Source organism: Sebastes fasciatus, chromosome 1 (assembly GCF_043250625.1).
Source record: "Sebastes fasciatus isolate fSebFas1 chromosome 1, fSebFas1.pri, whole genome shotgun sequence".
In the NCBI taxonomy this organism is placed as follows: domain Eukaryota; kingdom Metazoa; phylum Chordata; class Actinopteri; order Perciformes; family Sebastidae; genus Sebastes; species Sebastes fasciatus.
In genome coordinates, this window is record NC_133795.1 from 18,434,866 (window position 1) to 18,448,930 (window position 14,065).

The 14,065-nt window shown below is 41.6% G+C and overlaps 1 protein-coding gene across 3 annotated transcripts in view; it reads right to left on the reverse strand.

The window, feature by feature from the left end:
- The window catches only part of celsr2 (cadherin, EGF LAG seven-pass G-type receptor 2), a 77,953-nt gene that overhangs the window by 23,517 nt on the left and 40,371 nt on the right, over nucleotides 1-14,065 (reverse strand). For all 3 annotated transcript variants that reach the window (XM_074635104.1, XM_074635095.1, XM_074635088.1), the window contains exons 3-5: nucleotides 12,600-12,822; nucleotides 4,125-4,240; nucleotides 3,929-4,017 (exon numbers count right to left, since the gene is read on the reverse strand). In XM_074635104.1, coding sequence (XP_074491205.1) covers nucleotides 3,929-4,017; nucleotides 4,125-4,240; nucleotides 12,600-12,822 — 428 coding nt within the window. The remainder of the gene's footprint in view (nucleotides 1-3,928; nucleotides 4,018-4,124; nucleotides 4,241-12,599; nucleotides 12,823-14,065) is intronic.

Consider the following 14,065-nt stretch of genomic DNA (forward strand, 5'->3'; position numbering starts at 1 on the left):
TAAAACTCTCAGAGTTTTGTAAACTATTTCCAAGATTGGCAGACTCACTTGAACTCTGTTGAGTCACCTAAGAAGATTAGTACTTTCAGAGACGCTCAGTTGGCAGTCCAGAGCTGTACAATATTAGAAACATTTAACAAGTTTTGGAGTACAACAGGCCCTGTTGTCAAGAAATGTTCCCACAGGAAGTCCCAGCAGTTATTTTCTTGACTGTGAGACTCACTGAAATGTAAAGTAGATGGAAACACATCCTGAAGGTGGCTTTCACTGTTCAGTTGATGCTCCTTCAGGCCAATTTGTTACAAATTTGTTGATGATGAAACAAGCAAACATGCGGTGTGAATTGCCAAAGGTGAAATCATCCGACATGCTCTTTTCCACGGTTTTCCCTTCCCTGTGAAAGCTCTGAAACAGGCAGCGCTCCAGATTGGACGCTCCTTTCACTGACCTCTGCTGTCATCAGTCACGGCTGTTGACTCTCCAATAATGACTGTCTGTCAGGACGTCTTTCTGCTGCACAAAACCCCGTCCTGTCAGCCCTGATTGGAGCGCACATATTTGCTGAAGACCACATTAAACACTGCTCTCACTCGCCGCTACAGGGGATTATGGGAATATGAGTTCCCTGTCACAGAGGGTGACAAGGGTTGCGCTGGAGGAGCATGGCAGCAAGCAACACAAATATGGGATCTAAGATTGACTAGAAAAACCATAGCAACAAGAGGGGTCGGCCCTGAAGCGCAGCGTCCCCGTTCAAAGCCCGAGTCAATACTTCTCTCGGCTTTTCTTTACCCTGCTTTCGCTCCTCTCCTGCGCCGCTTTTCTGTCCTCGCCGGAGAACAGAGAGAGAGGGGCACCTTCCCCGGGGCCGCATCATTCACTGCCCATGGTCCCAAAGGAAGCAGAGCCAAACACAAAGGCAGCGGTCATTGCCATTCTCCACAGTCCCCCGCCATCCTGAAAGCCACATTTCAATCTAAACTGCCCCCTCCCCGCCTCACCGTGCCCCACCCCCTGCGGACAGGGACGGGTCAGAGCGGGCCACTGTGGGATACCTCGAGAGGGAGGAGCCGGGTTTCTACCTCAGCGACTCACAGGATGTGGAACATGAGAGGAGGACGGGAGGATTAGTTCAGCTAGAGCTGAGGACTGGACCCCAGACAGCGCTGGGATGTTTTCACTATAATGAACACATATGTATTGAGTACACTGGATACACTTTATGATAGAGTAGGGTGGGGGGAAAAAATCAATACAGCATAGTATTGTGATATTTTCAGTCTCAGTCTTAACGCTAGAGTGAAGATACTGGTATCATATGAAACTAGATAACCTGAAGGCCTTGACACACCAAGCCGACGGTCGGCCGTCGGACAGTTTGGGGCCGTCGGTGAACGTCTGTCGGCCTAGTTTTTGCGGTGTGTCCTGCACCATCAGCTCTAGTCTGCTCTAGTCGTGCCTGTGATTTTTTTTTATGTACGTATCATAACAACGGCTGTATATCCGCCGTCCTCGGTCTTCCAGTTTCCCTTTTTGAATGACGAATACAGACTACCGTTACCTGCTCGTAGAGAGAGTTATTTCCTCTCACGCAGGTGCAGACGTACGTGCTAACTGGCCGTTGGCTGTAGTCTTTGCGGTGTGTTCGAGTGCAACTTGTTGGCCAAGACAAAGGGGACTCAAAGGACGGCCTTCGTCATCGCTAGTACTTTGATGTCGGGTTGGTGTGTCTGGGCCTTAAGGAATCCATCGGTACCAATCATGTTAGCTTGTCGGGAAGAATGCTAAATAACGCTCCAAAGAAACGCTACATTTTGACGAGGAAAAACTGGCATGACCATTTTCAAAGGGGGTTCCTTGACCTCTGACCTCAAGACATGTGAATGAAAACTCTGAGATGAACAGAGTGAAAACTGTATCTTATTAGATAAAACAGATGTTGACAAACTGCAACATTTGCAGCTGAAAAAAGGTAATAAATCGTAATATATCTTATCACAATACTCAGCATATCGCGAAATGTTTAAAATCGCAATAAGATTGTATCCTGACTTAAGTATCGTGATGATATCGTGTTGTGGGGCCTCTGGTGATTCCCACCTCTATCATACAGGTACAAACATATACAATCTGATATAGTATAACATATATTATATATAATATAATGCATAATTCATGATTTAATGCAGGATGTATCATGAATTCCTCTTGGTCACCATTAAGAAATGATCCAGTTACTACGAGTTTGTACGGTTAATTAATGATTAATGAATCATAAATTAATGAAAGGTAACTTCATACATTAATTTATATCCCACAAAATCAGCTGGAATGAAGCATAGAAAAGGGTGTTTGAGGCTCAAACATCTGATCAGCCTCAGACCTGTTCTCATAGAAATATGAAGCTGTTTTTATCAAACTGGTATTCCGATGCAAACATCTACATGTTGCTCTTGTACTTAAAGCTGCAACTACCGATTATTTTCATTGTCTATTAATCTGTTGATTATTTTCTTGATTAATCGATTGGTTGTTTGGTCAAAAAAAAGTTGATCAGTGTTTCCCAAAGCCAGTTTACTGTCATAAAGGAGTAAAGAAACCAGAAAATATTCACATTTAAGAAGCTGGAATCATCAGAATTTTGACTTTTTTCTTAAAAAGAAAATACTCAAACCGATTAATTGATTATGAAAATAGTTGCCAATTAATTTAATAGTTGACAACTAATCGATGTTACAGCTCTACTTGTACTGTACATGCAAATGCCTCATTAACAGAATCATGTCCTCTTCAAACATGAAGCACATTTACAGATGTAAAACTACCAGGTCAGCAAAACAACAAAAGAATCATTTGATTTGAGGTTTTTGTACTCAAAGTGATTAATGAGACTATAATGTCTTCTTGGCAATGAAACAAATAGTTTTCACTCAAAAGTCGACAAGATTTCCCCCCTTCATCACTACTTCTGGCTAAAATCTGACATGGCCGTGTTATTATAGACACTGAATAGAAGATGTGAGCAGCGGGGGTGTTGCCTGGCAACATCTTTATGATGCAAAGTGACTTCCTCAATAGGCTAAAATGTGACATCCTGTGTGTGTTGGTCCTGGGTGGGAAAGTGCTGAGAGAGCAGAGACAACAGCTCCATACATTCCTCTAGCGATTGAGTTGTTGTGATGTCCTTACAGAGAAATCTGTATTAGTCAAAACATATTTAGTCCAATCTGACCGTGTCTGGAAAAACACTGCCTTCCTACTCTCTGGCTTTCATTCATTCATTCATTCACCCCCCTCCCTCTCTTGTCTCTCCCTCCGTCAGTGTCTAGTTGGCACGTTGGCTGTCTTCCAGATCATCAGTCGATTCTTTAGCCTGACAGAGCAGCAGCACTAAAGAGGCAGTACAACAAACTTACACAACTAACTTGCACCCACTACAGTTGCACCACTATGGATGTCATAAAGACAAAGCTTTTTATTGAGAAAGCATGTCAGCTTTCACTGCTGCAGCCTTCAGGGCAATAAAACTCTGTCGTCTGCAGCGGATCAAACCTGTCACCTGATTTCACTCTGAATATTTTCGGTAACTATTTCTGGTATTTAACTGCCACACCTGATGAGGGGCGCAGCAGCAGACACATTTAACCAGAGGTATGTCAGCTATGGTGTAACAATTCAAAGTAGGAAATGAAAACCTAATCAGAATATGAGGGTTCACCATGATCACCCTTGTTTGAATGAATAGTTTGACATTTTGGGAAATACACTTACTTGCTTTCTTGTAGAAAGTTAGATGAGAAGATTGATACGACTCTCATGTCTGTACTGTAAATATGAACCTACAACCTGCAGTTAAACCTAATCATAAACCAGGCTCTGCAAACGCAAGGTGTTTGTAGCTCTTCTGTTGATTTATTCTGGATCATACCTTGTTGTAGTAGTGAATATCCACCACGTGCCACTGGCCGTCACTGACTCCTCCGAGGATGTACGGTGAAACTGTCGTTTTGGTCTCACCTGGGAAACAATGAAAGAGGTGAATGACCGCAACACACTCAGGACAAAAATTGTATAAAACAGTAAATCATAATTATAAAGAATTAACAAACCAATAACTGTTCTACCTGCAGAGAAGGTGAGCTGTATCTGCTCATTGATGATTTCCATGGCGAGGAAGTCGTGTTTCTCATTGAAGCGGCCGTTGTAGAGTAACAAACCGTCGGGCTCTTTGGTAGCAAATCTGAAAAAACAACAAAAAAACAGACAGCATTTTAATTTAATTACATTTGTCACTACCCAATTTCATCACTGTTTAGTCCATGTATTTGTTTTCATCCATATTCACCCAATGAATTAAAGGTTAAGGCCGGCATAGCTTATTCCAGCCGTTCTCATTTCCAGGGTGCCAAATACCAACGCCTTGTCACGGCCGTCGACGTTTGATACCGCCGCATAAGGCACACTGTAGCACTGGTATGAGATGCACCAGGCTTTCCATTAACTACAATGTAAACCCATCCACGGCAACAGTAAACGCTAGGGGCGGAATGGTTTGGTTCGGTACATTTATGGTACAGCGAGGAAGTCATGTTCTGATTTCAACATGCTTTTCATTTATTTGGCAAAAATAAGTTAACAAATGTTTGCCTTAACAAAAGTATGGCTTACATAAGGAACATAAACACTTCTTCATTGTCAAATCTTAATTGAAATATGAATATGATGTAATTATAGACTAAGGCCGCTGTTCGTGTCCCGTATGTTAAGTTTCACTTTCACGTAACAATCAGATGTTCGTTCACGCCCCGTGTTCACAATGCTCAGTTTCATTCACTTTACAAACGTAGTAGTTTTAAGCCCAACCATGTAGTTCTGTCCTAAACCTAACTAAGTGCTTTCGATGCCAAAAAAAGTGTCAAAGCGGCGGGATGAAACGAGTTGGGATGAGAATGTGTTGCTTATTCCTCTGTGCCTTAAACCTCAATTGTTGTTGATGAACCAGGACAGTGTAATATATTTTAACCCAATCCCACATACACTGCTGCTGTAAATACTAACTAGAACACCAAAGGTGTATTAATCCGCTACAGAAAATAGTCCCTAATAAATACAGTATTTATTTTGATTGTAGTAACATCTGCTAAAAAATTACAGTGGCCAGGTTTTTTAAGAAATCACTGAACCTTCAAAAAAAAAAAGAAAGTATCCTGTTTTTAAAAAGTGTCATCTTCAGTAGGAACGAATGGGATTTAGGCTGAGTGCCACAGACAGGATAGAGAAGTAAGAGGAGGAACACATTTTTGGATATGGTCTTTTCATTGGATTTGTTGAAATTAAGAAAAATATATTGTCTTTGAACATAAAGATACCAAATGACATAAGCCCTGACGTACTGTAGGAAAACATCTGCTGTCGGCCATGCTCCACGCTAACAGAGAAAAGAAAGAGGGCAGTGGTCTCCCTTGACCCATTTAAAAATATCCATACTATCCCCTCACATTCTCCTGGCTTTCCTTACACACTGGTGTGCTACAGTAAAACAGTGTGCTGTGTAACTTTCATGAAGACGAGCTCACGCAGAGGCTTGACAAAGATCCCTGAACAGATGACGATGTTTAATCATGAACAGGAGGCCGAGTCAGAGGGAAAAGAATATTTGCAGCACAGAAACAGTGAAGGAATACAGAAGGAATCTGCGTGCCATGAATAGATATCACAGAGCCACATTACATGACACACTACAACACAGAGACAGAAAACTAGGGCAATGTCAAAGCAGCACGAGGGGGGAAAACGCATTACCGCAAGTAAAGAAGAAGCACACAAGAAGACGGTTCAGAGTAACGACAGCTTCAACATATATTTTCTTATGGAGGAGAACACACAGACAGCTGCCAGAGCTGTAACCACAGCCTCAGTTTCAGATTTCTATTTGCATCTAGATGGTGAAACCAGATCGCCCAGGGCCGCTGTGTTGCATGATCCTCACATATTAATGCACATTTCAATTTATATGCGTGCATATGGTTCAAACTCGGGGACCAGATCGCCGACGGTGCCTCACTATTCTGGATCTGGGATCAAAGTATGCGGTGGAGCACATGGTTTAAAAATATCACGCTTTACCTGTCAGCTGTGGTCTGTGGTCGTAAATCTGATCCTGTGGAAAAATGGGTCACGGAGATGTGTGAAAGTGTGTTAAAACTAAAAAAAACAGCACTAACTACCAGATTTATTCATTATCCATCTCACAGGGGACCCAACAATGAGTCTCCTGTGCACATCTGCCAACCGAGAGGCATGTGTGGCTCACTGGCGTCTGTATTTTCTGGTCATTTAATCCATTAACACGCAGCTTCATTTTCCTCAAAGACTAATGACTTATTTAAATAAAAGATCAATCTCAAACTGGCTCTGAAACACTAAAAAAAGCACAACGTTTTTTCTTTTTCTGAGCCCAAACGGAGCTGCAGTCTCCGTTAACTAAGCAGGTTTTTGTTTTTCAGAGGAAGTATGTCATTCATACATCCAAATATCTATACATGCTCTCAGACAACATGAGCAGCCGCCCACCCCCCAACCCTCTTCAGACTTCAGGGTTTGAGGGTATACTGTACATGATGCTGTTTGTGCAGTATTCTTGAGCTGAAGAAGAGCCAGGGGGCACGGCACCGCTGACCTGCTTACTGAGGAAAACGATAATCACGACCCCAGAGGAACGAGGATGCCGATGCTCCAGCCGATAATAACAGCAGACAGAGCAGTCAGACGGCGTGTACATATCCAGTAAAACAATACAGAACGCCATCTAGAATTATGATCTAGTGTCTATTACTCTTTACTAGGCTTCCAGTCTTTGACGGATCGATTTAAAAGGCTGCTCCACATTGCCCCCCTGAGCCCTTCTGAACTATGAGAGTAATCAGCCGGAGCTAAATACTGACTCTACTGGCATCACTGCATGTCACATTAGGCAGCCATCAGTAAAAATAACAACCAGTCTGCCCTTATGTATGGGGCCGTGTCACGCTATGCTAACATGCTGCAATTCATAAGAAGTGTGCAGTGGGGAGGAAAAAAAAGAGCCCTCGAGTGATTTTACAACCTAAAAGTGTGAAATAAAGAAACAAAAATCTGTGTTATATTTTGTAATTTATATGATCTGCTGGGAAAGAAGGAGAAGACTTATTGAACTAATACTTTTAAAATAGATTTTTTTTTTTATCTTTAGGGATGTCAGTAGGTCAATTCATCACTTTGATCCAGACTAAAATATCTCAACAACTATTGAATGGATTCAGATTCAATTTTGTACAGACACTCGTGCTCCCAAGAGGATCAATTCTACTGACTTTTCCTCTAGCGCCGCCATAAGGATGGCTTTTTTGTTTTTAGTGAAAGGTGTCGACAAATATTGTATTGATTGCCATGATGTTTGGTACCGTCATTCATAGTTGTCAGAGGATGAATCTTAATTACTTAAATCCCCAGACTTTTCCCCTAGCGCCACATTAAGGGGCCGATCACACCGAAACACGACGCTAGAAATGCGTCACCAGCAAAACCATTGTTTTCCTACGGTACGGCATGCCTGCCGTGCACTCCTCTCTGGCGCCGCATGTCGCGCACAAAAGCTGAAATATTCTCAACTTTTCAGCACCAGGCGCGGAGTCGCACCACTCAATGTCACACTTGGCCTAGGCAGCCAATCAAATCAAGTAAGTGGTGAACTTTATTACTTTACCACTTCCTTCCTGTTTTGATGCCGGTAGATGTGGCTAGCTAGCTAGTTAGATAGCTGTAGGACTCTGAGAGGGAAGGGGGGATTTATATCCCATGCCGTGATAGTTTCATGTGGGCTAATGTCTCTGACAGAGAGAGAGCGAGAGACCATATTTTCCGTTAATCATATTTGATCGCCTGGTTAAGCACACAGCCCTGCTCCACAAGCGCATCAGCTGTTCAATTTGAGCAGAAAAAACAGCAGAAATTCAAAAAACAGTCAAAATACTATAATGTGTTTTTGCACTTGGCTGAGGTAGAAAGGATGTATCGATAAAAGCAAAATGTGACAAAATGCAATAGAAACAGACCTCAAGGAAAAACCTTGACATACATGAATCATGTGACTGTCAGATCTGTGTGGACCGATGAGGAGATCATGACATTCTTGAAATGAATACATAAAACAAACATAAATTACGTATTTAGATCACATTTTCCAAATAGTTTTCCATCATCTGAGGATTGACTGGCGCTCTTTTGATTGCGTCATCTTGTTGCGCACTCTTCTTTGGTGATGGTTTGATGCCACCTGACTGGAGAATTATTTAGCACCACCGGCTGTTTATCTTGATCAATCCCACTCCTAATATTTGCATAACAGTAAGGAATGGAAACAAGCAATTTACTGACATTTAAGTTTGCAGATTTTCTGGAAATAATTCATGCTACATTTGGATGAAAACTTAACTAATAAGGTTGACATTTGTGGTTTTGATTTGTTTCGAAACATATTGGATTGATTAACAAAGTTTAACATTCGTGTTCCCTATTGGTTGAATTGTAATAATTTTGGTGATCCTTTAACTTTTCCTCTAATACCATCAAATGCAATTTGTAATTTGTCCAATTATGACCAAATACCTGAAAAACTAATGAAATACCCATCAATCTCAGCTCTACTTTGTGTTTGGTGCTAATTAGCTATTTATATCATGATAACACGCTAAACTAAGATGGACTGTATATAAGAAGTGGATGTAGTCACCGTGACGTCACCCATTGGATTGTGGACTGCCGTTTTGAAGCCTCGAGTTCGGCATTTTGGCCGTCGCCATCTTGGTTTTTTGCAACCAGAAGTGACACGAGAGGGTGGAGCTAAGTACATCCGAACGCCGAAAAAGACATTATTAGGCGATCAAAAAGGTTATAATTAACTTTCATGAACTGAAAACACACTGTGAAAGAGTTAAAGTTGTAAGACGAAAACACGAACAACTCCCAGACCGGACAACGCCTCGGTAGCAACCTGTCAATCACAAGGTAGCCACGCCCTAAAGCATCCCCTGCTTTATCTGTCTATTTGACTCTAAATGTGACCATAATTTACTAAATGAACATCATGCTGCATTGAACAAGACTTGAAAGTAGCGATTGAGACCATAAACTCATGTCTACAATGTTTACTGAGGGAATAAATCAAGTGAGAAGTAGGCTCATTTTCTCATAGACTTCTATACAATCAGACTTCTTCTTGCAACCAGAGGAGTCGCCCCCTGCTGGCTATTAGAAAGAATGACAGTTTAAGAGACTTCTGCATTGGCTTCACTTCTCAGACCCGGAGGTTACCCACTGTGGGGAACATGGTCATCATTATACCTGCTGAATATCAGCATGTTAGCATCATCATTGCAAGCCTGTTGGCATACTGACATTGGCATTTAGCTCAAAGCATCGCTGTGCCTCAGTACATCCTCGCAGAGCCGCTAGCATTACTGTAGATGACTAGTTTTGCCCAACACATGCTCTTGTACGAGTTAAACCATGACCTAAACATCAGCTCAGTCACAGAGAATATTAGAGATGAGAAAGACTTTAAATCTTGTTTGTGCTGATCCCAAAACACTTTGTACCTTTTAGCGAAATCTCAGCCTTAATTGCGGAGCTCAGCAGCACAGAGCCGTGATAGAATGAGACATAAAATTAGCCGTCACTCTGAGAGAACAGGATCCACATCCTGAGCCGTTCATCATAACAGAAGCTCTTTCTGGGAGAACCTGATCGGTGCAGGATCACGTAACAGGTTGACCTCACCTGCCTCAGGCTCACAGTATCGGCCTCTTTTACACTGCAGCTACTTCACAGCTTCGGTGACCTGCCAGTGAAATGTAGACCACTTTCAAAACTGGTTTGAGCAGTTCTCCATCAAAAAAGACTGTCATCTGAACCTCTCTTAAAGAAGGGCCGAGTCCATAAAGCTCACAAGGGGGATATTATTTCCACCATTGTGAGTGTCAACCGCTGCCAAGCACGTCTAAGGTGACGAGTATCACAATGAGAAAAGCAAAATGGCAGAACACATTCCCTGTGATACCATCCGCGAGGTGATACTTGTTGTCACTTGTTGTGACAGATATCAAACAGAGCGGACGGCTTTTATCGTTGATTACATTTCATCGCATGGAGAATCCATGCAGACTGGAGGTCCCGCTGTCTTTGCATGTGTTCAGTGTTCACGGCTCATCTGCTCGTTTCTGAAACAAGCACCTCCCCCTCCGCAAACCACCAAATGATCAACCACACACATTGAAAGCTTCAGCTTCAGTTTCCCAACCTGCTACACCTACATTATAATAACTGATTCTGACACAAGTTGGATGGATAAAAGAAAAATATGCATTTATGGGAAAATACCTTCACAGTGATGTCTATGATTAAATCAAGAGGCAGTGCCATGAGGTGAAATAAAACTGAAATGACACCTTGCCTAAAGCCAAACTGAAATAAAACTGTCTACTTTTAAAACTAATGTCATAAAATTTTCATGAAGCATTTGCAGATTTTTCTTTTTGTGCGGTGTAGGAAAAGGAAAAGAAGAAACCTTGGGCTCAGATCTTTGCTATTTTTACTAAAAGCTAATTGTGGCATGAGATAGCACCTCCAGCTCTCAGAGAAAGTGCCAGCGTTAGCAATGACGTCGCTGTTTGCACATCTCATGCCATAAATCCTTCAGATAACAGTCCTGAAAATAGTCTGAACTGAGATTTCTTTTCAGTCTGCTAGTGTTTTCTTTGGGTGTAATATGAAGTGGTCCCTGTTTAGTCCCTCAGTATGGTAGTGTAAGGAAGAGTTTCATACATTACATTCCAGCGTCTGTCAAGTTCAATAATTAACATTATATTATAATAACATTATCATGTCATATATTGTTTGTTTAATCTGCACAAAACAAAATTGTAAAAAAAAAAAAATAACGGATTTATGGGGTTACGTGTTTTGTGCAAAGCTAAGCTAAGCTAAATTAAGCTAAGCTAATCAGCTGCTAGCGCCAGCTCAAGGTTATAATAGTTTTTAATTTTCAATTAGTTTTTATTTTAATTGTAGTTTTGACTGTTTGATTTCATTTTAGTTAGTTTTCAAAGTGTATTTGCTAGTTTTTTCAGAAAAGGTTTAGTTTTAGTTTTTATATATTTAGTTTTTTTTTGTTTTTGTTACTGCCGGGTATAATGTCTCAGAAGTATGTAGCTATATAAATACAAAATACATGGTTGGAGAACTGTAGGAATGACTATATAGGCTAATGTTTAATCTTCGCGCTACTTTAGCATCTGCTGCACAGCGCTATCTCCTGGAAGGTCAAGACCGTTCCGTTTCTGTGGTTCAATGTCACGAGAGTTGACGGAAATTCATGCCGTCTCCTTTTTCAGTAGTGATATTTTATAGCTAAAATATAACTAAAACTAAAATGAATTTGTTCATTTTTTAATATTTTCATATTTTATTTTTATTATTTTTGTTACCCAGGCAATACCGTTTCAGTTGCGTTTTTCTTGAAGGATATAGCTTTTATTTAGTTTCAGTTTTAATTTACTATAATAAACTTGCTCCAGCTACATTATTAGCGTACAGACATAATCAATCCTCTCATCTCACTCTCTATAAGAAAGCAAATAAATGCATTCACCCAAATTCCTTTACATATGTATTAAACACTTACATTTTAAGAGTTTCTGATGTATTGTGTTTTGGAAAATGCACTTCCTAATTCTGTTAGTGGGACTTTCCCTATCCGAATTTAGGGTCAAAGGACAGAGGGTGTCGTATGTTGTCGTACAAATTGTAAATGCCTCTGAGACTAATTTGTGATTTTGGATTATTATGTATTCGGACCTAAAAAAAGCCACATTACGGGGACTAAAAAAATAAACAAATATTGAACATTTGGAGAGAAATAACACCAAAACGACACTAAAATTTAACCTGAAGCTGACATTATAAAGGAAGTTGGCTATAGCAATATTGCATTAACAATGACGCATACAGATACAGTATAATGACTGCACACTCATCCAAAGAAGGCCTCTCTCTGGCTTCACCTTGATGAGGGAGACTGAGCTGAAATAGGCCAGCCGCTGACTCACAGCTCAAAGTGACCAGTGACACTGACTGTAATAAGATCAGACTCACTCTTGGCTGCAGGATTAACATCCTCATGTTATGCAAGTCTCCTCTCCAAAAACACAGCTCCTTCAGCTCACCTTCTGGACAACTTTTACCTCACAGTACAGTATGCACTCCTGTACTGTGCAGTGGTTTGGTATTTATAGCACAGGAGCTATCATCTGATACCAAAGTGGCTCTAGAGCAGATGGCTGTTGTTCAGTGAGCCCATTATTGCTATTAAACACCATTATGGTTACATAAATGTGAGGTGGAGGGAGCACACTTCAGTGGAGGGGAGAGCTGGAGAGCATGCAGAAGTAGGATGTGGGGGTGGAGGTGGCTGAAGACTGAATCACAGATTACTGAAAGGCAATGGAACAGCGCAGGTGACCCAGGTGAGCTGCAGCTTGTTGCAGGGAGGCGGAGGTGCTTACGTGAGAGAGAGGGTGAAGTGAAAGCGCTGGCGGAGGCCCTTGAAGGTCAGGAAGGAGTGCGGGGGGAAGTTGCGTGTGGTCATCTCACAGTAGGGCTTCTCGTAGCCTCCCGGCGGACACTCACACTTGAACCCGCCGACCAGGAGGTTGACACAGGAGCCGCCGTTCTTGCAGACTCCCGGAGCACAGCGGCCCGAGCGGGACGACAGCTCGCAGCGCTCTCCTGGACACAGTGAGGTGGACGGAGATGAAGAAAGATGGAGAGAAATGAGGATTAATATTGTTTGTGACAAGCAGCATCACATCAGTCATCCCTGTGGCTTCCTCCTCAGGGACTCCACACTCTGCTGTATGCTTGCTTTCTGTCACTGCGGCTGTCCTATATGTGCCGTTATAGAGGTGCAACATTATCCACCTGAAATATACTGCTCTACTGTTTCAGTGGAGGAAAAATAAACTATGACATGTTTTGTTAACTAAGTGTATCAGAGGAAAACTGACACACGAGAGTCAGAATTATGAACAGTTTTCTCTTCCACTGTCTGCAGTTTCAATGTTTCTCTCTCCTCTGTGTCACACCCAGCGTGACTCCCCCCTCCTCCCTCTGGGAATATGGTTGCAGTTCGTGCTGCATTCATATTCAGGAGGACAACTTGTCTCAAAGCAGTGAGTTGGAAGTGTTTATGCATTCAGACTCGGAAGCCGTCAAACACAATTATTGCAGTTTCTGCAGACTGTGGCGGCTCATATGATGATTACGTTCAGCTTTTTCACAACTTACAGACATTTGATGAGTTCATTTCCAAAAACACAATGTCAACCAGAAATAAGTAGTCGTGTCCTCCCTATCAGACACTGAATTTACAGAAATGATCTTCCAAAATTGATGTTTTTCATTATAAAGTCTTGTCAAATCCTTCTTAAATACCAAACAAAGGTAAGTTATGAGTCACAAATAGGGCTGAATGATTATTTACATAACTGATTAATCTGACAATTACTTTCTTGATAAATCAATTTATCAATTTCCCCAAAAATGTTAGAAAAAAGTGATAAACGTCCAAAACCCAACGATAATCAGTATACGATCACATACAACAAAGAAATGCACAATTTAGAAGCTGAACAAGAGAGAAGCAGCACTTCTGATTGTTTACCAAAATAGTTTTAGATCAACTTTCTGTTGATCAGCTAATCAACTTATCAACTAATCATTTCAGCTCTAGTCAAAAACTTAAACTAGAATGGCACTCGGAGAGCGCAGACCTCCGCCAAGGTGCCTGACTTTAAAAACAGATCACAGCTCACAGCTGGCGGTACCGTGAGGTGGTCGGCTTCAGATTAACACGGTGTGTTTCCGTGTAACGTATAGGCGGATGCCTCTCTCATTCAGCAGCCTTGTAATGTCTGTATAACGTTACACTATGTTATCTCTCATCCCGTCATCTACCGCTTTTTTCTTTCTC